At 45.2% G+C, this 23,631-nt stretch overlaps 1 protein-coding gene across 2 annotated transcripts; it reads left to right on the top strand.

Annotated features, from left to right (window-relative positions):
• Positions 1 to 893: 893 nt before the first annotated feature.
• On the top strand, positions 894 to 22,453 carry BATF (basic leucine zipper ATF-like transcription factor). 2 transcript variants are annotated; one of them, XM_027572604.2, is made up of 4 exons: positions 894 to 1,200; positions 3,516 to 3,620; positions 16,575 to 16,649; positions 21,897 to 22,453. In XM_027572604.2, exons 1-4 carry the CDS (start codon positions 1,138 to 1,140, stop codon positions 22,104 to 22,106), a joined length of 453 nt encoding a protein of 150 aa, XP_027428405.1. In that variant the 5' UTR covers positions 894 to 1,137; the 3' UTR covers positions 22,107 to 22,453. The 2 variants fall into 2 exon arrangements, with proteins under 2 accessions (XP_027428405.1, XP_027428406.1); XM_027572605.2 differs by lacking the exon at positions 16,575 to 16,649 and having other exon boundaries at positions 907 to 1,200.
• Positions 22,454 to 23,631: the final 1,178 nt, after the last annotated feature.

The following is a 23,631-nucleotide window of genomic DNA, read 5'->3' as shown; positions in this document are numbered from 1 at the left end:
AGAGCGTATTTTACCGTCTGCTAGGGGCATTCTCATCCGTGCTACCATTTGCTTCTGGAAACAGCCCTGAGAGGCAGGCAGGGCAGATTTTATCACTCTCCATTTACAGATGGAGCTAGAGGGGCACTGAGCTCTGCTGAGCTCTGCAAGGCAAGGCCGGCAGGCATTCTGGTAAAGTCCGAATGCAAGTCCCAGTTGGCGTGGCTCTGAGTACAGTGCTCATTTCACTATTTCTTACTGTTCCTCCAACCTGGGCTTTGACCCGGTGACCCTCCTGAATCATTAAGATTCGAAGCCAATCTTGAGCTCCTGGAAGACCCTCAACACAGGAGGCTTCTCTTCCCTAAAGACAGCATGCTGCCGAGAGGCGTAGGTGACGGACGAACAGGCATCTGGAACATCCACTGCAGAGCCTGCGGGTGGCTTCCAGATCTCCCCGGGCCTCTTCTGTGCGGTAGTCAGGCGAGGACCAGGCTCCAGGGTGGGGCGAGGAAGGCCTGCCACAGGTCAGGATGGGCAGCTGCTTTCGGGTAAAAACCAGAAAGAAATCCCAGTCTCCCTGCTTTATTTGGGTTTAAGAATCAAGTCGGCTGACAACGGAAACTCTTTCCCTGCTGCCCTCTCCTTTCGGCCCATGTTGACAGGAGACGGACTTGCTAATTCGGGCTGGGGTTTTTCCCTGCCTGGGCTGTTTTTCTCTTTTATCTTCATCAATTGAAGAGAGCTGCTCTGCCTTTTCAAACAGTCGGAAGGTATCTGGGGTTTTGTGTATTTTTTTTCTTCCTTTCATATCATTCTGTGGGTCTTTTCCCAGATATGTATTTTCTCTCAAATTAACTTCTAACTTGTTTAAGTTTCCGCCCATGTGACTTCCAGTGTGAGTTACCAGAAACCACAAGAGAGAGAGCGCGCGCGCGAGCCCCGAAGCGAGCGACATGTCCCTGTGGGGAGCAGTGCCTCTGCACCCCCGAGTGAGGAGGACGCAGGGGTCAGAGGCGGCTGCAGGGCGGGCAGAGGAGGGACCTGTGCAGGGGGGTGAGCTGGTGGCCTGGCAGCAGTCAGGAAGGGAGGCCGGCTGGTGACCGGAGAGCCCCGAGGCGCCTGGGGGCCGTGTGGAGAGCCCGGAAGATTGCAGCCATGCCTCACAGCTCCGACAGCAGCGACTCCAGCTTCAGCCGCTCTCCGCCCCCGGGCAAACAGGTAGAAGCCCCCCTTTCCCTGCAACCCACCTTCCCTTTCCCTGCGGAGGTGGGGGCAGTTGGAGGGCGACGGTGGCCTGTCCAGGGAGCCGAGGAGCCAGGAAGTGGCTGGCGGCAGGAGCACCCTGTCACACTTACGACGACGGGGTGTTGGCGGCTAAAGCTGCGCCTGTTGGCGGAGACCCTCCTCCTGCACCCGCGCCGCCAAAGCCCCTTTTCCTCTCCGTTCGCAACCGGGCCCCCTGCCTCCGCCTCCCCCCACCCGGGGCCCCCGCCGCACGAAGCTTTCTAGGAAGCCAGGAGGAGACCGTGCGGCCAAGAACCCTGGTCTCTCAGAGGGAAGGGTCCACCGTTCTCCAGGGCGGTAGGGACGCGAGAGGCACCGCGTTGCGGAGGCTGCTGGCCTGCCCAGCCCATGCGTGTGGTTTCGCGGGAGGCAGCCATCAGGGCAAGGGAGGGAAGCGGCAGGGAAAAGCGAAGAAGGAAAAAAAAAAAATAGCTAGCTAGAGGAGGAAGCCAGGCAAGCCCAGAAGAATCTCTCGTATCTCCTGGGGCACTGGCCAGCAGAGAGGGATGCAGGGAGCTGCCACCAAAGCCTCTTTCCCCTGTGGCTTCTGGACGGGAGGAAGGAGTCAGGAGGCGGCATCCGAGCTTGCTGGAGACACTCCCAGCTCAGCTCTGGGGAAACCAGAGCGATTGAGGTAGAGAGTCTGGGAGCGTTTGGAATCGAGATTGTGACTTCCAAGTCAAAAGTTTTCAGCTGGAGGCTTGCCCCCAAAACGGGACACCCTGCCTGCCCCCAAAGCTTCTGGAGCTTTCTCTTCACCAAATTCCTTGACATCCCTCTCCAGAGAAAGGCTTCTTCCTTCTCACCCGATACATCAAGGGATTAACATTGCTTCTCCAACTTTGTGGTTTAAAAACCACATTCTTTCCTTCGCACAGATATCCAAGCGGGCTTGCAAGATGCTGCAGCCGAAATAAAAGTATCTAAACAGATAATAGAGCATCTGTCATCAACGTCGTGCAGAAGGGCAGCAGGTTGGGAGGAGTCATAGTGGAGACCTCTAGTGGGCAAACAGTCCAGTCCTGTGCTCCAGATGGCATCACGCTGGCTCAGGCTGCCTGGAAGTCTGTACTCTTCTTAGGAAGGAAATTACTCATGGCTTCCATGGTAACCTAGTTCCCCATGCCCCTTAGAGAAAAGCACTTCCTTCCCATCTAACCCGATGCCCTCCTACTGCAATGGCCTGGAAGTCTTGGGCACACTGGTGGGACTTATGCTTGCTGAGCACAGAGACTTGCCCCAGGAACAGTGCCCTTGGATCCTGTGTGGGCATGAGAGGGAACAGGACGGGGGTGTGGAAGGGTTTGATTCAGACTCCTATACTTATCCTGCAGTATCTTGGGGGGAGAGCTGGAGCTAACCTCTCTGCCCAAGGAGAGGACATGTCGATCTGTGGAATATACTTAGAGGACGCCCAGAGGTCCTTTCGCCCTAAGCACCCATCCACTACCTGCCGCAGCCAGGTAATCTCTGCCATTAAAGCTGTCCTTGGCCTCTAGTTTGTATTAAGCATTGTGCTCAGGGCCACGGGGAATGTCAAGGTCACTGAGCATAATGAAGGGAATGCAGGAGAAAAAGAGGCAGATCTGGGATGGGGACCCCAGCCCAGGGATGTGGCAGAAGACACGTGGGTACAAACCAGTGAGGGGCGGGAAGTGGCTTGGAAAGGCATCAGACTTAGCCTCAGAAGGTGGAAGGCCTGGCTTACTGTAGGCTCCTGGGCAAGCCCTTTGAGCCTCAGTCTCCTCACATATAAGATAGAAACAATAATATTAACTGCACAGAATTGAGGAATTAAACAAGAGCACCTCTGAAAAAGCACTTGCATGGAAGTTGGCACCTAGTAGGTGCTCAGCAAAGTTTTGGGGGGAAAAATAGCAAGAAAATTCTAGGCCAAAAAGTGAGAGAGTAAGGGTGGAGCAGCCCTGAAGGGAGGAGAGGTGATAAAACACACTTCATCGCCTTAACCATTTTTTTTTTCCAAATACAGCCCTATCAAGGCCCCAGGGTCTTTTTCCTCTTCCTGTAGCTTTGGCCAAAATAGCTATAGGGACCTAAGAGAGCGTAACAGTGTGGGGAAGAGTTCTCTCTTGGGCTCAGCCTTTTGGTAAGCCGGGGGGTGAAGGGGCAAACGAAAAGACGTGAAGAAATGCAAGGATGGGCGGCCGGATACCAAACAGCACGAGAACCTGCTTTCACTCAGAAGAGAGGAGCACACTCACCTGATTCCCCTCACATCTGCTTCCCAGGACCCATCCGATGATGTGAGAAAAGTTCAGAGAAGGGAGAAAAATCGCATTGCTGCCCAGAAGAGCCGACAGAGGCAGACACAGAAAGCCGACACCTTGCACTTGGTGAGTGTTCAGAACTTTCTTCAACCTCTTGAGCCTGAGGCTTTGCTCCCCACCACCCGTGGATGCTTGGAGCACAGCTTTGAGTCTGCCTGCATGGGGCTATGGGTCTGGGGGCGGGGCGGGGGGGGTGAGCGGAGGAGTCGGGCTACGGGGTGCAGTAAGGAGGAGAGGCTCTCCTCTGGGTGTATTGAGAAGATTTAGTAGCAAGGAATGAGCCAGGGAGCTGAAAAAGAAAGGAGCCCTTCTTCCTGACCCCCTGAGAGGGCATGAGGTGTAAATGAGTCGATCGACTGTATGAAGGAGGGAGGCTGGGTGGAAGCAGAACCACCTAATCAGAGATGGGGTAGCCAGAGAGAGCTCTATCCCTCTCGAGCCTGGAGAGCAGAAGGCAGGCTTGTCTTTGGGAAGAATTTAGAAGGTGTTAAGCACTTTGGGGGAGCCCAGGATCCCGGTGCGAGGATTGCCTATGGTCCCACCCCCTAGGAGGCCAGTTGGCAGCCACCCTGGTCCCTACATTTGGGACAAGGAGGTCCACAGGGTGCTGCATGTTACTCCTCTTTCCAGAACATCATTAAGGTTTTATTCTGAAATATCTTTCATGATATCCCAAGGGGTCTGTGAAAGATGCGGTTTCAAGTGCACTTCTCTGGGATGGTCCCTATTCTGGTTGAGTTGCCTCCAGTCTCAAACTTTCTAGAGAAGGCCTTGACCCCTGGCTTGAGTGGGAGCCTAGGGTAATGCTGAACTGTAAGCCCACTGGAGGACCAAGGCCCTGGTCAATGTTTCTGAATTCTGGCTGCATGTTTCACAGAGCGGTGCTTCCTCCTTGTCTCCCATACCTTACCACCTTAGCCCTCTTCATTCTGCGCCTTCATTTGGTCCTTGGTCAACCAACTCTTACTTCACTGGCTCCAACCTCTACCATCTCCTCGCCCCTTCCTCTAGCAACCCCGCCTCCCTGTCCTTCCTCCTGAACCATTCCTGAACCTCTCGCAGCCTAGTCCTTCACTTCAATGGTAAAGGACAATTGGTACCCAAAATAAGTATGTTTGTGTTTATTTGAAAGATTACCATGGCAGTCAGCCAGTTAGAATAGTTGTTTTAATTTTATCAAGAAAAAGTAAAATGTAGTTTTAGGGGGAAGAAGAGATGCTTCTTTTAGCTTTGTATGGAAGCAGAGAACGGTCTGCACCAACATCTCTGACTAGAGGCTTGTGTTTTATTAGAATGTATTCAGCATATCTTCCATTGCGTTCCAACATAGTTTTCAGTTCATAAGTATTTGTTGAATTGAAAAAAAAGTAATGAATGAACAACAAATTCTTTCTTCTTTTTGATAATTATGAGCAGCTGCCTAAATGTGAAGTTGTCGGTGACACTGCTACTTACATGTTCTCTGTGATGTCAATATGATTTAGGGTCTTAACACACTCCCTCCCGTTTACTATTTGAAGCTTGAAAATCTGTGATCACTCACTCATCTCTATCAGAGTCTGATTCTAATTCAATATTCTTTAGAGCAAACAAATAAATAAAAATTGGAAAGGATAAAACCTTCCTTTTTGTATAAGTGGACAGTGTCCCGAGACTGTAAATCTATGCGCTTTATAAGTTTGTACTATTAAAAAAAATAGTAAAAATTATGGGTAGCTCAGCGGCTCTACAGTCAGAAGTACAGGGTTTGAATCCTAGCTCTACCACTTGCTCTCTGTGTGACAGATCTTAGAGACATTCGACCTCCCTTAGAGTCAGTTTCCCTATCTATAGATTGGGAAATGACAGTAACTACCTCATAGAGATAGCGCATATAAAAAGCTCCACACAATGCCTGCCATATAATACTCAAAAAATTTAAGTATAGGGGCGCCTGGGTGGCTCAGTCGTTAAGTGTCTGCCTTCGGCTCAGGTCATGATCCCAGGTCTTGGGATCGAGCCCCGCATAGGGCTCCCTGCTTGGCAGGAAGCCTGCTTCTCCCTCTCCCACTCCCCCCCGCTTGTGTTCCCTCTCTCGCCGTGTCTCTCTCTGTCAAATAAATAAATAAAATCTTCAAAAAAATTTAAGTATAAAAAAGTAATTTTAATAATAGTTATTAATATAGAAGCAAGATAAATCACAACTGGGGCACCTGGGTGGCTCAGTCCATTAAGCATCAGACTGTTGATTTCAGCTCAAGTCAGCCCCTCCCTCTGCTTGTGTGTGTGCATCCTCTCTCTCTTTCTCTCTCAAAATAAATAAATAAGTCTTTTAAAAAAATTACAACTAAAATTATATATATATATCAAAATCTCAGGGCTGAGAGATTTTTTAAAGGCTGGAAAGTTCAGACACACTTTCGATGCTTGAGATTCCTCTATACACTCTCCCCGCAACCTCCACCAACGAAATGGTCCCCAGTGTATGCCTGTTCACTTCTAATGACAGAGAGCTCTTTTCCTCCTGATATGAGCAGAGGAAGCATCCCTATCTTGAGCTATACTACTGTTTCCCTGTAAATTCAACCCACTGGTCTTTGTTCAAGCCCAGGGGGACATATCAATGAGGGGAACATGTATGTTTCTTTGCTGTGCAAGTTTTTCAATGGATTCAGCTGTCTCTCTCTTTCTCTCTCTCTCTCTCTCTCTCTCTCTGTAAGACAAGAGTTAGAACCAGAAGATTTGGCCCATCTTGATTATTCTAGTCATGACTAGATTGAGATGATCTCTGGGGCTTGGAGAGCATGGAGCCTCCAGTCATGCAGTCAACATGTCCACACCCACACCTCCAGCCTCAGTCTCTACAATGTTCCCATCTTCCCCACACCTGGACACAAACTCCTCCCCACTCTTTTCTTTTGAGCACCACAGCATTCGTTTTCACTTTTTGTCCGGTGAGTAGGTCACACTGGTTGACACAGCTAGCCTGGGGGTTGCAGCCAATGCAACTTGTTTCTTGACTTTGGGTAAAAGCTTTTGGCAGCAACATACAAATCTGCCACCATCAAACAGAGGGTTTGGCTGTGGTCTGAAATGTTCATTTCCTCTCAGATGTAATCAACCATCTTCTCCATCCATTATCCTCTTAATTATGTTTGTGATTCAGGTAGAAAATCTTCTGGTTTACCACTAGCATGCTTAGGGTTGAGTGCTTGGTTTACCCTTGACTCCATGCTTGGCTCCACAGGTTGAGGTTCTGGAACCATTCTCTGGCCCTTGGAAATAGCCATAGGACCCATCTACCAATATTTTAAAGACCAACTACTGTATCAAATAAGGACCATGTTTGTATTACTGTGCTAGCTTCATGTGCTGGGGTAATGTTGTTTTCTCGGTTTCAGCTTTGTCACTATTATCTCTCTTAAAATAACAAAAGCATTACTTCATTTCTCCAGTGAGAGTGTGGGATACTTACTATTTAACATTTTCAGTATCTATCCTATAAATGGTTTACAACAAAACACTGTACATGGAAAGGAGCCTCTTTCCACAATTGTCTAATCTTATGCCAACTTTATAACAGCCTTGGCATTGACTACCCCTCACATAAACTGGATCAGGTACTTCTTTTCATAACTGTGATATCCATAGAGTCCACATTCTGTTTTAATTCTCCTTTGTTGGGTGTTTCACACAAGCCCCTACTACACTTATTTCCTTTCCTCCCACAGACAACTATAAAATCCTTTAGGCACACTAAATGCACTGATTAAAAAGGAGAAAGGCATATAATTTTTTATTAAAATTTTTTTAAGTTTTTATTTAAATTCCAGTTCGTTAACTTACTGGACCAGTTCATCTCCAAAAGATATCAGCAGCTAATAAGTGGATCCAAGATAATCAGTTGAAAAACTATTAAAAATAATAAGGGAACCCTGTCAGCTTTCAAAATTAACACAAAAAGTAATAACTTTCCTATATGTAAACCATAACCAATTAGAAAATTTAATGGGAGGAAAGATTCCATTTGTAATACCAACACTGGCAAGTGGAAGGCAGGAATACATGTAACAAAAAATATGCAGGGCTTAACTTTTAAAAACTTTAAAATTATTCTAAGCGCTTTCAAAAACACTCAAATAAGTAGAAAGATATACCTTATGTAAAAATATGTAAAAATAACAAAAATTTTCCATAATCTATAAATTTAACTTAATGTAACCCCAATAAAAACCCAATACAACTTTCTGGAAGTTAGGGGAGACTTAGATTAGTTATTCTAAGTTCTTAGTGAAGAACAACCATTGACAATTTCCAGGAAAATTTTAGAGAAGGGTAACTAAGAAGATTAGCTGAACAAAATATATTAAAGTGAATTATAAGTATTGAAATCAAAACAATATGGAAAAGACAGAGCATTTGGCAGAACAGAATACAGAAAGAGACCCCAAAGCAAACTGAAAATTAAGACCCAAGTACACATGTCAATTCCTAAGAACAAGACACAAGAACAAATGCAAAATGATGATGATGGCATTTCAAACCAGTGAAGGAAAGCTAAATTATTCAATAAATAGAATTGGGACAACTGGCTAGCCATTTTGGGAGGAAGAAACTAAAGTCTTTATTTCTCATACAACATGAACACAGATTAAATGTAAAAAAGAACACTAAAGAAATTTGGGGGAAAAAAAGAGCATTGAAAAATTATTTTGGAATGAAGACTTCCCCAGATAAAGTACAAAACCCTGAAACCATAAAGGAAAAAAACTGACATATATTACTTTTATACATAAAAAGTGAAAATTTCTGTATATCTCAAAATACTAGATACAAAGTCAAAGGCAAATGACAGATTGGGGAAAATATCTGTAACATATGACCAAAAAAGGGCATATTTACTTTATATATCAAAGCTCTTATGAATGAGAAAATGATTAACCCAAAAGAAAAACAAGCAATGATTATGAATGGGCAATTTACAGAAAAAGAGAAATAAATAGCAAATAAATATGGAAAAGATTCTAGGCCTCACTTAGAGAAATGACAATTAAAGCAACAGTGAGCTTCCCTGCCAGACTGGCAAAGACAAAAAATGTTGCTAATATGTGATGTTGCCAAGACAATGGAGAAGCGGGCACGACCACACACCACTAGTAGGAGTATGTTGGTACAACTCCATTAGGAGGCAATTTAACCATGTCCATCAAAATTATAAGTTGCACATACCCTGTAACTTGGCAATTTTACATTTAGAAGTCTAGTCACAAATGTACCCACAGATCACACAATTATGTACATGATATGAAGATAATCATTGCTGTATAGTTTGTTATAGTAAAGACTGGAAACAAGCTAAATACCCATGGATAAGGAACTAATTAAATAAACTATAATTTGTCCATTCAGTGGAATACTATGGAGCTGTTAAAATAAGTTACATCTGGATGTGTTAATATGAAAAGATTATCAAGCTTCTATATTCTTTTTTTTTAAAGATTTTATTTATTTGACAGAGAGAGACACAGCGAGAGAGGGAACAGAAGCAGGGGGAGTGGGAGAGGGAGAAGCAGGCTTCCCGTGGAGCAGAGAGCCCGATGCGGGGCTCGATCCCAGGACCCTGGGTGGCTCAGTCGTTAAGCGTCTGCCTTCAAGCTTCTATACTCTGATGTATAGAAGGTGACAGGTCCCGGGTCACAAATTTTCACTCTTAAGTGAAAAAGGTGTGACTATCGTACATAGATTGCCCCCATGTATATTTTTAATAAAAAGAAAAACATATATGTGCCTATGTGTATGAACTTAAAATTTTTCAGATAGCTTTCCCCCGAGGTTAATATTTCTGAAAAGTAGGATGAAAGGTCTAAAGCAGGGATTTTTTTTCCTTTTTTATATAGTTTGGGTGTTTTTATTATGTGCTTTTATTTTTATAATGTAGATATTTACATTCCCAACATCAGTCATTACCTCATATGCATTAGGATGATTTCTAATTTTGATTTCAAACATTGAATAGTCTTCCTCTGTAACATTTTACCTCTTGATCATCCTACATAAATATCTCAGTCCTTTGGGAAAACTGTCACTTGAGGTTTGTAAGGAGTGACCCTAAAGTCTACAGTACTAGATAAAGCCACTATAAGGGATGGCAAATCAGTGTCACTTGTGTGGCCATCCTGGTTGATTGCAGTGGCTCGAAGGATTGCGAGTCAGTATCTAAAGTCAGTGGGAAAGAGAGTTGAGATCACCTGAGAAGCTTTGTTCATGAAAAGGCTAAACGTAGGAGAGATGTTGGGCTGACAGTAATATTAGCCCGGAGCTATGCCTTTGACAAGTCAGATCTGGCCTCAAGAATGGAACTGGAAGCAAGGAGGAGTAACAGGGCCAAATCTGAAAGCTGGAACTTGGGTACTCCCTTACCTGGGGGTGCGAAAGGTGCTTTCCTGGGGCTGGCTCCTGAGGGAGTCCCGTAGTAGTCTAAAAGTAGAGGAACATTTACAGGTTCCAGGATATATTTTAATGCCATATATAACAAATGTCACGAGTATAAATTATGCATGAAATGAAGCTTAAAGCTGTTGCTGTGAGAAATACGGTATTTACAATCGGAGGAAAATTGAGTAACAGAGGAAAAGCAGCTCAACAAAGATTTCAATCCCCTGGGCCTCCTTAGAATGACACTATTGTTCTTGGTCTTCTGGGGAAGGCTGGAAGAGAAAGCCGTTTGTGGTCCTTCTTCACTTCTGGGGTTCTTTTATTTCTCTCTGGGAGACCATGCCATAAGTGTACTGGCGTAGAGAAGGCATAGGTCAAAAACAAAAAACACAGAAGGAATGTTCTGGCCAGTTCCACCCTTAAAAAATTCAGTGAAAATCAGTGAACCATCTGTGGAAAAGAGGCATTTGTCTTGGGCCTCTGTTGCTATGAATTTCTTTTTATTAAAAATATATTAATTAAATACATGACTGTGTACCCAGTGCTGTGCATTAAGTGCTCATTTCATCTGCACAAAAACCTTGTTTTATAATTTTTGTATTAGGTTAAGTAATTTGTCCAAGGTCACACAGCTTGTAACTAGGTCTGACAGACTTTGAAGGCCGTGTCCGGAAACCACTATACTATACTGCCTCTTCCTTTGGACTCTCGTGAAGGTGTATTCATCTTCCCTGATATCTTCCTTGAGTCTCTCCCTGACTTTGCTTTTTTGTTCTTTAAGCAACATCATCCAAAATTCACACTTGTTCCTTCTCCATCATTAGGCCTAGTCAAGAAATTAAAGTCTCTACGCAATATATCAACATATCCATTGAAACCCCTTTTAAAGAAAGCTGTGTAGCAGTAAATATTAACATCTCATATAAGAACACTCTTTGGCACCGCAATTCCACTTATAAGAGTTTGAAGAAAAGAAATGCGCAAAGATGCTCAATTCCTCATGAACAGGAAACACTTTATCAATACTATAAAATTGGACAGATGCCCAACAATAGGTGATGAAGCATATTCGGAAACATTCAGACACTAGAATTTTATGCTGCCACTAAAAATGACTATGTAGATCTGTATCACTGAAAGATGTCAATGACATAGCCCTGAGCGAAAAACAGCAAGCTACAGAGTATGCAGAGGATAATCCCGTTAATGTAAAATTTGTGGGTTTGGGGCATGTTTGCATGCATAGAGAAATATCTGGAAAGATATTCTCCAAAATGCTAATAGTGATTCTTTCTGAGTGATTGAGTTTTGAGTAGCTTACCTTACCCTAGTATTTTTCTATATATTTTTTATTGTGATGAATGTGTACCATTTTAAAAATCAGAACAACAAAATAGTAGACTATTTTCATTTGGGAAAGAAAAACATGTCAAGGCAATCCACCACCCCTAAAATGCTTGTACCACTGATGATGAGTCAGGGTGGTTTAAGTTTGGGAGGCATATTTGAAAGGAGGCCAGCTCCACACCAGTCCTGACATTTATAAGGAATTTCTGTTCAAATGAGAAGACAGGTCCCGGGTCACAAACTGACAGTGCCCGTTCAAGCAGGAGTCTTCACAAAGCTGCCATCAGCAGCATCCAAACATCTTTCTCCTGAAAAGAATGGGAGTCTCACCAAAAAGTCCTTTTCCAAGCTGCTTGGGGATTTTCTTAGTTTCCTCTGTGGGACTCAGTCTGACACCTTGCTTCCTAGGTGGCATAGATTGGTTCCAGAGGACAAAGTCCCCTTCAGGCTGTGGGATATCTGTAGAGAGTCTCATTATGGGTGCACATGGTAGCTTGGGGGAGAGGGGCTAACAATAATTATGGTCATATTCCCTTGTTTATAAGATCACAGAATTAAAAGAAAACTCAGGGATGCTATAGACTAACCTGCCATGTAACCAATGGTGACACCAAGGTCTTTCTCAGGACACCTAAGAAACCAAACCTCTTGCCTGCCCACCATTTGCTTTTGTTTTGGACCCACTTTGTTGAACAGGACTTTGCTTTGTAGATGGTGTGGCTCTTACATGTCTTTTGCAAAGGGTAAGCCAAGAAGTAAGCCATTAACCAGAAGGTCTGAATGACCTAGACAATCTTTAGTAATATGACCCAAGCATATACAGCAAGAGATGAGAAAGAGAGTCCAAGGTTGAGAGGCGCTAAAGTTTAAATGTTCCTTTATTTTAAAAAGGTTGTAAGTTGTGATCCAAAATTAAAGGGATAATAATACATTGGGGAAAATATTTGCATCAAATTAAATAAATGCAGATTTCATATTTATACCATAGAAAGAACATCCTTTTAAGAAAAACATCAAGACTCCCATAGGTAAGTGGGAAAAAGCTATGAACAGAAAGCTTATGTTACGTTTTTCATACCAAAATGAAAATAACCCAACTTTCTATTCTGATTGTGACAATGATACATATTAAGAGTTTCTCAGCCTCGGCACTGTTGACATTTTGAGTCGCATCATTCTTTGTTGGGGGAGGGGGGTTGTCCTGTATGCTGTAAAATATAAAATCTACTTCCTAGATGCCAGTGGCAGCAGCTCACCCCACAGCTGTGATGATGAAAAATATTTCCAGACCTTGTCAAATGTCCCCTGGGGGGCAAAACTGTCCCTGGTTGAGAACGCTGTACTAGGGAACAGACACAGAAAATTCTTCCTCCTTGGTAATCAATAACTTGTAATATTACAATGAAATTAAGAAGCCTGGGGTGCCTGGGTGGCTCAGGCGGTTAATCGTCTGTCTTCAGCTCAGGTCATGGTCCCGGGGTCCTGGGATCGAGTCCCACATCGGGCTTCCTGCTCAGCAGGGAGTCTGCTTCTCCCTCTCCCTCTACCTGCCGCTCACCCTGCTTGTGCTCCCTCTCTCAAATAAAATAAAATAAAATAAAATAAAATAAAATAAAATAAAATCTTAAAAAAAAGAAATTAAGAAACCCTCAAAAGTCTAACTGGCAAAATAAATTTTTTTAAATCATAGTGCCGAAATGACAATGGGGTTGTAGTAAACTTGACTATGTGTTCACTGCTGGTGACACTGTATATCTCAGGTAACCCTTTTATAGCAATACAACCATGAGCTGGAAGACCAGTTGTGCCCTTTGCCCCACTAATCTCACTCCTACGAATTTATCTTAGGAAATAATTGAACAACACCCAGTATGGATCAAGATGTTCATTGCAGCATTGCTTATAATGGCAACATTTTGATAGCAACCAAAATGTCCAACATTAAAAAACCATTTTGGGTAAATTGTGGATCTTCCATTTGATGACATAGCCATTAAAAATGATAATTATGGTGATTATGTAGATGTGACAAATTTATGACAAAACAAAATATAAATTGTATTTACAATGATTGAAATTTTATAAAAATAAGTATGTGTTTCTTAGGAAAAGATGGCAACAGGTGCAAATGAAAACAGTTGTGTTAAAAGTACTAGGATCATGGGTGGGTATGATTTTTTAAAAAAATATCTTAAATGTAGTTATTCTGTATATTTTTTATTTAAAAACAAGAAAATGGTCAGATAGAGATCTGAGTGAATTCAGGAGGACACTGAAGACAAGGGCAGAGATCATATCACTGAGCTAGAATTTAGGGGTCAGGTTCTAGTAAATCTTACCATTTATCCTCTAAACAGGAACACATTTGGAAGTGAAAAGAGCGCTAGTAAGAATGACACCAGGACAATAGGTATGGACTGGGACTGTCCCAGTACACATTTCATCACCCTCGGTTTAGGGAAACCAAGGAGGGTGACCTGGAGCTCTTATAAAGCAGGATATTTATTCAAAAGTAGAATAAAGTTCAGAGCCAAGCAGAGTGGACTGGATTCCTAGGGCCAAAATGCAATTTCCTACAACTGAGGATCCTCTAACCAATATGTTTTCTGGGTACTCGGCTGGTACAAGTACCCAGAAAGCATTTTGTTTAGAGGTGGGGCAGTCCAGAAAATTCTAAAAACAAAAGCCATATCCCCAGTACTAGATCCAATGTTAGGAGAGATGATTCATCCACTCAACAAGTATATATTAGCCTCCTATGTGCCAGGTACGGTTTAGTCCAGGCACTGAGAATACAGGAGGGACAAGACAGAGTCCCTGAATTCATGGACCTTACATTCAACTGGAAGTCACACTGGAAAACAGGCAAATAAACGAACAGGCTAATCATACCAAGTGAAGAGTACTTCAAATAAAATCAAATAGTGCAATGTTGAATATGGTTAAGGGACAGGGTGGGGATGGTGATCAAGGAAGGTCTGTTTGAGACCCTGACATTTGAGGTCAAATAGTGGTATAGAGGAGACTGGGAAGATCTGGGGAAAGGGTGTGCTCAGCAGAGCCTTGAGGCCAAACTGTGTGTGGCCAGTCAAGGGTCGGAAAGATGCCTTGTGGGACGGGGCCTCTAAAAGCATGAGGAAGAGCTCAGGAACAGGGGTGATGGAGCCGCAGGGAGCAGGAACCAGATGGGAGTGGGGTGGGGCTGGGGGATGGGTCAACAAAACTAATTCAGCTCTGCTGGGGAATATATCTGAACCTAAACTCTGATCTACAAAATGCGAAGCAATAGCACCTCACTGGGCTGTTTGGGAGTTAAATGACAGCAAATATAAAACCAAAGCAATATTGCATTTTTTTGTTTTGTTTTGCATTGAGGGGAAGGTTGTATTTATTCATTCATGTGAATGCAAAACGCTTGGCATTTTCCTATAAATCAATCGGATGTAGGTATCAGATGTATCATTATATATGAAAACATATGCCCTCTTTTCCAGTTGTTTATAAAAACTTCACGAACACTAACTGTTTCATTGGCCTGGCTTTTTACCACCACTGGTCAAGTCTCCTTCATTTGGTATAGATGGGGAAAGTCCAGTTCCAGCTCAGGAAACTATATGCAGAGTTCTTAAAGTGCTGTTAATTCTGCTACTCCCACCCATAGCTTCAGTTTGGGGAACAAAAGTGTTGCTAAGTAGGGATCTGACCTGGGCCTTTTTTAAACAGGGAATCTCTTACACTCATTTGTAACTATATCAAGTAGAAGCTATTAAAGGCTTGGTTAAACACTCCGTTGGAAGGTTCATGGACGTCACAAATTTACTTAGAAGACTCTTCCTATGCAGGATTTGGTAAATTATTATAGAACCCGAGTTGGCAGCCAAGCAACTTGATCTCATTGGACACTTACTATGTACCGGGCACTGCCCTAGTCAATGATGATGAAACAGTGAAGACAGTGATAGACCCTCACAGAGCTCAACAATCTAAAAGGTAACTAGTTTGATAAAGTTATCTTTCGTGAAATTCTAGTAGATACCCTACCTCCTGCTTTTCCATCATGAAAATGAACTGTTCTGGCCTACTTAAAATTGTTTTCACCAAATATAATAGCAGTGTGGTAGTGAGACACTTTCCCTTAAACAGGCATTTACTTCAGAAGATTATTTTGACTTAGAAGCTTTCTCCCACTTCTCTAAAGTTATTTGTATTATATTTATTTTATTTATCCTATATATTATAAAATTAAAAATATTTAATGAAACAAAATATAAACATATAAATTTAATAATATTAAACATTGCCTATACTTATATCTTTATATATATATTAATTTTTTATATAAATTCAATTTAGTTAACATATACTGTATTATTAGTTTTGGGGTAGAATTTACTGATTCATCAGTTGCATATAACACCCAGTGCTCATTATGTCAAATGCCCTCCTTAATGCCCATCACCCAGTTACTTCATCCCCCCACCCATCGCCCCTCCAGCAACCCTCAGTTTGTTACCTATAGTTAAGAGTCTCTTATGGTTTATCCCCTTCTCTGTTTTCATCTTATTTTATTTTCCTTTCCTCTATGGTAATCTGTTTTGTTTCTTAAATTCCACATATGAGTGAAATCATATGGCATTTGTTTTTCTCTGACTGACTTATTTCACTTAGCATAATACCCTCTAGTTTCATCCACATCATTGCAAATGGCAAGATTTCATTCTTTTTGATGGCTGAGTAATATTCCATTGCATATATATACACCACATCTTCTTTATCCATTCATCTGTCGATGGACATATATATTTTTAAGAGGAATCAGCTATGAACATGATTCATTAAGCTCACCTGCGAAAGTCTCGATGCCCGAGACCCACTCCAGGACAATAAAATTGGAACCTCTCACACTTGGTGAAGTTCAGGAATTAAGATTATTTGAAGCTCTTCAGGTGACTTCAGTGTGCAGCCATGTGCATGTCGTAGAATGTGTAGAATGAGTTTGGAACATCTATGAGGGTTGAGGGTATATGTACCCAGACTGTCCCCAGAGGCCTGGCAGGCTTAAAAAAAAAAACCAACAACAACTTGATTCAAACCTTTGTGTTCATGGCAATTACTAGTTGTTTGTTTTTTGGAATTGGGCTTGCTAGTGATAACCTTTCTAACTTGAGGTATCGGTCAGGATTGCATTCAGGTACAAGTAATAGAAGGACTATCAAACAGGCATCACTAAGTCACAGTTTGTCTTTCTCGTATCACAAGGAATTCAGAAGTGGACAGACCAGGGCTACTGCAAGAATGTCATCAAAGAACCAGGCTACTTCTCTGTGTGTGCAGGTATCCTCAGTATGTGGCTTTCATCCTCAAGGCTGCAAGATAGGTGCTGGACCTCCAGCCATCAATCTGTGTTGAGGGAGGGTGGGTTTTGTCCTGGTGAGGCTTTGCCTTTTTAATTGGAAAGGGAAGATCCACCCCCAGGTACTTCAGCTTACATCTTATTGGGCAGAAACTGTCACAGGGTCTTGCCTAGCTGCAAGAGAAGCTGAGCATTTGATTAAATTCTTTTTCTAGCTCTCTAGAGGGAAGCAAGGAGAAGGAGGTTAGGATAGGGAGAAAGTAAAGATTTCTCCAAAATCAGACTTGTTCATTATTCAGTGCAAAGACCTGTGGTTTCATGATTCCTCTTCTCTCCTAATTGGGTAAGGAACAGGAGTTGGGGCCAATTTCCCCAGGATTGGTGGAAGGGATAGGCATAGATCCCACCAGGGCTTGGGAAATGTCCTATGTCAGTTCACAGACCCCTCCAGCAATGGTGGGCTCCACCATGTATCTGCATTTGGTGGATTGGTAACTGCTGGAGATTGAACATAGCTAGGTGTGAGAGATAAGCTTCACTCATTACTCTCATGTTTAAGTGTAGGTGAGAGCTAAAAGGTCACCCAATCAGTAAATGACTACATGTTCTGTTGAGAAGGAACACACAGGGACTATTTTCACTCTTCTGGAAACCATGATTAGAACATTCAAGAAGAAGGTCAAGGCACTAAACCAGACCTGGCAAGAAGGAGGACCAAAGCCCTGCTCAGAATGCCCGGAGAGTCCCTGCTAGAGCCTTGGGCCAGAACCTGTCCTTGGCCTTGGTCCTAACTGGCTTCCCTGTGGGTAAGAGAACTGTCTGGGGATTCCCCATCATTCAAGAGTTCTTTGAGTGACCCCCTTTCAGCCCCTCCAGTAGGGAATTTCCCAGAATGTTCCCACACCCCCATGAAGCCTCTTCCTTAACCACCCCCAAGCTGCTTGTAGTTCATGATAGAGTTGGCATCAAGTAACTTCAGAGGTGAGGGTGAATTGTGAACATTACCATCTGGATTTGCAAGAGGTGGGAAAAGAGGGAAGATGAAATTGGAAAGCCAACAGGGCTGAGGCCTCCCGGGAGATAATTACCAAACATCATAAGATTTAAACAAATGTCAAAGACAAGAGAATATGGTGGACACAGACTCTGAAGCCAGACTGCCTCATTCAAGTTGTGGTGCTGCCACTGCAAGATGTGTGACCTTGAACAGGTTACTTAACTTCCCTGTACTTTTAGGTTGTCCTCTTCTGTAAAATGTGGATTATCATATTATCTACCACATAGGGTTGTTGCAAAGATTAAATATAAAAATAACTGTAAAATACTTAAAAGAGTGATTGGCATATGGTGGCATTTAATAAATGTTAGTTATTAAGTCAAGCGAGACTATTCTTTTAAAAATTTAGTTTCTACTAATTTTTTTTATATAAATTGAGTCTACATCCCTCTGCCCCCAACAACCTTCCCCCTGACACTCACGCACATCCCTTCCTAACAAGTGGGGGTTAAAGGCTAATACGCTCAAGTATTTAGTTCGGAATCTGAAATATTCGAGAGTTGAAGAGGGCTTGGAGATTTTCTAAGCTAATGGTTCCTTCTAATGTTTTTCAATATTCACTGCACATTAGGATCCCCTGGGAGCCTTTACCAGCCCAGTGCCAGGCTGCACCCCTGACTGCTTAAATCAGAATCAGGCACCAGTTTTGGTAAAGCTCCCCAGGGAATCCCACTAATTCCAATGTGTGGCCACGGTTGAGAACCATTGTTGTGGTCCAGTCTTCCTGTTCTAACAGGAACTGGGGCTCAGAGAGGGGAAAGCGAGTCATAGAGGCTCACCTAGCCAGGACCCCGGTCCCCAGTTACTGCTGATGGAGCCCACCATTGCCATGTGTTTCTGGACCTCACTCTGCATGTGGAGGAAGGCCTGGCCTTGAGTGAGCCCTCTAAAAGAGTAGCTGGACAGAAGATATCCTCCCAACTCTGGGAAGGAGGCAGATGATCAGCTCTGTGACTGGAAGAGTGTGACCAACTCGGGGTTCCAGTGTGGTGTTTAAAGATCACCAAAATCGAGACCCAGTGTTGTCTTGGGATACTTATAGGGCAGCCGAGGACTTCTTAGTGATCTCTGAAGACCTTTGCTTACTTAAGTCATCCATCTCTCGGGGCAAGCATTGGGTGTGCCAGAAGAAGAATGAGGCTGAAGATGGGGAAGCCTTGAGCCAAACCCTGCTCTGCCCCTATGTGGTTATGGGGCTTTGGGTCAATCGCTAAAGTGTCTGGACCTCTGAGAAAATCAATGTCTTGAGGCAAATTCCAAAGCCCTCTCTCCCAGCACCTGCTGCCACCAGCCTATGATCATTTTGAGGGGTATTTGGGGTAGGTTTGTCCCAGGGTCTCAGTTGGCCTCATCTGAAAAGTGGGGATAATGGTAAGGGCTGGCCTCCCATGTCCATCTCAGGGGGTTACCGTGAGGAGCCTGAAGGACTGAAAGGAATTCTAAAAAGTGGAAAACAGGTCACACGGAAGCCCAAATGCTGGCTTACTGCTCCCTGACTGTAGCAGAGGATGTGTGTGTGAGAGGCCAAAATTCCCTTCCCAAACATTCCTCTCCCCTCCCCGCTCACTGAGCCCTAGGTTCCCAGCCAGCCCTGGGAAGTGAAGGGAAGTCGGGGAGTGTGGTCAGTGTACCTCTGAGTAAGCAGCTGTCCCCGTGGCCGCCTTGGCCAGCTGTCCCCGTGTGAGTCCTTTTTGGGGCATGACTGCCCCAGGGAGGGTCAGAGTGGACTGAGCAGTGGCAGGTGGGGACATGTTGGGAGGGGGCCCCAGATCAGCCACTTCCTCCTGCAAGGGAAGTCAAACTCTTCCTCTTGCCAGTGTCTGGCTGGCTGCATGGTCCCTGGGTTGCCAGGGCTGGTCTCTCCGGGGCCCTAGCAGGAAGCCGTCTTGCTTCCCAAGGTAAAGACGAGTTTCTTGTCACAGGTGGTGGTTTTCTGGTTAGAGGCAGCTGTGGTTGTGAACCTCCTCCCAGAGCTCTGGGATCTGTAAGCGGGGAGGGGGGTGGGGGGGCGGGTGAGCGGGGAGAGAAAGCTAGAGAGAGCTCAGCAGAGCTTGCTTGGGGAGGAAGAACCTGCTGTCACTTCCCGAAAGCTGGGCCTGCCTCTAGGCGGGGAGAAGGTCAGAGCGGTTGGTCCCTGTGGCCCGCCTACCCCACCCCTCCCTTCTGCCTCGGGGTTTGCCCAGGCTCTTCGGAGCACAGAATTTACAGTAAACGTTGTCACCAGTGGAAACTCTCAGAGGGGGCGAGGAAAAGGGCTAGAGGAAGGGGCCAGGACTCCCGGCCCCCAGTTCCCGTCTTAAACCCCCCCCACACACACACACCCAGTCTCATGGGTTGCTTTCTCTTACCTTTCGGTAAAGAGGGGATGCCCTGCCTCTGGGATGTGCCTGGAAACAACCAAATGGTAAGATAAGTGAGCCAGCCATACCTTGCAGAAGAAGAAGCCAGTGCCTCTGACTCCACCATCGTGGGTCCCACCCACCCCAGCCCCATTTTAGAAATGGGGGTTTCTTTTGTACTGACCTAGGCACATTTTCTAGCTCAAAGCCACATACAGGAAATGCCAGGCTGGGGCTGAGCGTGCTTGCATCTGTCCTTCACAAGGGGATGGAAGCTGGCCTGATGGGTAAGGCCGCAGTCATATGCTCCTCTACCCCTTAAAAAAGAACTCTGGGGTTCACCGATTAGGGCAGTCGGCAGCGTACCTAGCCTTCTCGTTGGACCCCAGCTCATGCTCCCGATGGGTTATGTAAGGCACCTCTTAAATGGCAAGTTATCTTACGTCTGCTCACTGCCCACCATGGTTTTGAGTCAACTGCTAGTCCAGCAATCAGTGTGATCAGCCAATCAAGAGACATTTGAGATCATACTATGTGCCAGGCACTTAACAAATAGGCACTTAGTAGCGCCTGACTAATTAAAAACCAATGTAATATTGTGTTTAACTTGTGTTTTAAAACTTGCCTGATCATTAGAATGACCTCGGGCACTTGTTAAATATTCAGTGAATTCTCAGATTTCACCCCAAATCCCAAACCCCCTGAGTTAAAATCTCTAGATTTCAGGAACAGCCTGAAACTCTAATAAGCCCTCCAACTAATTCTAATGCTATGGCAAGTTTGGGAAATGCTGACCTAAGTCAAACAAAACTAGAAAAATTAAGGCCTGGATGCCAACTCAGGTTGCTTTTTGAACTGAAGCGTAATTTATTTGCCTCTCCAATGCCATTTTCCCTTCCTCTGTGGCACCAGTGATTAGATTAGTCGATCTATTTGATTGACTTAAGGAACGTGAACCTTCAAATCACATTGGAAATGCAATTCCCCTAGGTAGCACTGTTTTCCAGTAAACGCTAATTACCAGAGTGGAATTGTTGATTAATTAATGATGTGATCAGTAATCAGCACCCTTTGACCCAGAGTTTGCTTGATTAGCATGTATCTGATGGTGCTCCTAAGCAACAGGGGAAAGGTGTTTCTGGAAAAAAGCACATATGCATGGGTGGAACACACCCAGAGTGCTGTAAACCAGGCTCTCAAGTGAGCAGAATGGCGTGGAATCGAACCTTGTGGTGGATTTTGACCAGTTGATATTTATAAAGACCCTAGTGTTCTAGAACCTGGTTAAGTAGACAGTTAACCATGGACTCCATATGACTAAAAGCAGACACTGGGAACATTTGGAGAACTCGTGGTATAAGATCAAGTGGAAAAGCATGAAATTAGTATAAACAGTTCTCTCAAACTCTTTTCCATTTTTTCAGGCTCTCACCTGTCAGCCTGTTTCCCTTAACATACACTTGCCACTCTCAACCCACACACTCATTCCCAGAGACCCACGTACACACGCACACAAAGGACCACGCTCCCATGCATTCCCACGTGCACCTCTATCAGGTGTGATCATACGAACCTGCCATCCTTATAGGTCAAACGGACAAATACCAGCAATTTTATGGGTTCAACCTTTTATCTATGCACACACATATGTGTATTATAAATGTACCCACACTCCCATATGACACACACAAATACATGTACACAGAAAAATTCACTGATGCCCCTCCCCACAGCTGTGCTGGTGAGAACCGAATCTGTCTCCTCCTGCCCCCCGCTCCCCATCCCATTCCCTCCTTGACAGTTATCTCTGATTCTGACCTTTCCCCTCACAGGAGAGTGAAGATCTAGAGAAACAGAATGCTGCTCTGCGCAAGGAGATCAAGCAGCTCACAGAAGAGATGAAGTATTTCACGTCGGTGCTGAGCAGCCATGAGCCCCTGTGTTCGGTGCTGGCTGCCAGCACGCCCTCGCCCCCCGACGTGGTGTACAGCGCCCACGCCTTCCACCAGCCTCACGTCAGCTCGCCTCGCTTCCAGCCCTGACTTTCCAGAGGTGGGGTGGTGGGGGATGGAGCCCCCTGCCCCCAGCTGCCCTGGCAGGCCTCAGGAGGGGCACACAGACTGTGGCCAGGCTGCCCTCGGCCCTCAGGGCCCCCTCTCCATCCGGAGACCCGGAGGCAGAGGCCTGGACAAGGATTGAGCACAAGACTGGAGCAGCTGGGAGTGTGAGAGGCCACCCAGCGGCGTGGCCGCCTGTCAGGGTGTGCTGAGCCCCCATGTGGATGGGAGGCCCAATCCAGAGTTCAATCAAACATGATGCCCAAGTCCCACGGTATAGAGGGAGGAGGGCGGGGTGGGGTTATTTTTCTAAATAAATTTCTTAAAAGAAACCAGCTTGGCAAATGGTTTTCCTTTTTTACACAGTTCCTTGAAACCCTAAGTTCTGTGGGGTCGGCACCTTCTTTTGTCCTTGGTCTCAAGAGTCCTTCAAGATCTGGAGACTGCTAATGTCTCTTCTTTTCCATGGTTTGTTAACCTACTTGGGAAGCCGGGTCTTTTCAAAGCATCTTCAATCCTCCCTGTAGGCATCTTCTTGGTTTCTTCCCCCAGTCACCTCACCATGACCCCCCACTTTCTGTTCCTCACCACCTCACCCTTCCTGGATTGTCAGCAGGCCGTGCTCCAGACACCGGGAAGGACCAGAGTGAGATGCCATTCAGAGGAGGGGTCCCTTGGGTTGATACTACCACCTATACAACTATGCTCACTCAGCTCTGCCCGAACAGCCAGCCCTGGATCCTGCTGCGTGCCAGGCCCCGTGCACGGTGTTCCAGTGACCCTATGGCAACACAAGGGAGGCACTGCCTCATGCTCTCACGAGGCAGCCTGTGGCTTGTGTCCATGGGGACTTTCCGGCTAATGGGCCTACATGTCCCGTTAAAGACCCTACCTTGCCTTGGGAAGCTGTGACAAAGCACACAGGACTTTGCCTGTCTCCATTGGGCTCCACAGGCTGCCATTTTGAGCACAGTTTGAGGGCGGAAGTGCCTCGTCAACACAGGCTGGTCTTCTGATCTTCGGATTCATTAGCTTTGGCAGAGCCTGAACCCAGCGTGTTCTGGTTCCCCTGCTCCAACGTCCACCTGCTCCTCACAGGTGCCTAGGCCAAGCGCCCACTGGCCTGCACAACACACACAGCCTCACCCCACAGTGGGGCCTGCCCACACCCACAGCCTCCACTGAGTCAGCTGGGGACAAAAGTGACAGGGAGGTGTCTGGTTCAGCCCCTTCCACAGCTACTTCAAACTCATCCCTTGGTCCTTCAGAGGGACTGCCCCTGTCCACGGTCTCTGTGTAGGCACCTGTCTTGGGATGTGATGACCACAGGGAGAGAGAGGAGCAGTTCTGTTTCCCCGGGCCAACTCCTCCTCAACCTGCCAGGCCGACAGCGGTGGTTGGTTTGATGCAAGGTCTCAACCCCGAGCCTCCCCTGCCCAAGTCTCTCCTACCCCGCTGGGATCATGCCTGTGTTGGGCAAGTGTGACTACTGACCTCTGCAGAGGTCTGC

Source organism: Zalophus californianus, chromosome 6, assembly GCF_009762305.2.
Source record: "Zalophus californianus isolate mZalCal1 chromosome 6, mZalCal1.pri.v2, whole genome shotgun sequence".
NCBI lineage: Eukaryota > Metazoa > Chordata > Mammalia > Carnivora > Otariidae > Zalophus > Zalophus californianus.
The sequence above is the reverse complement of the archived record's forward strand: the minus strand, read 5'-3'. Positions and strand labels throughout refer to the sequence as shown.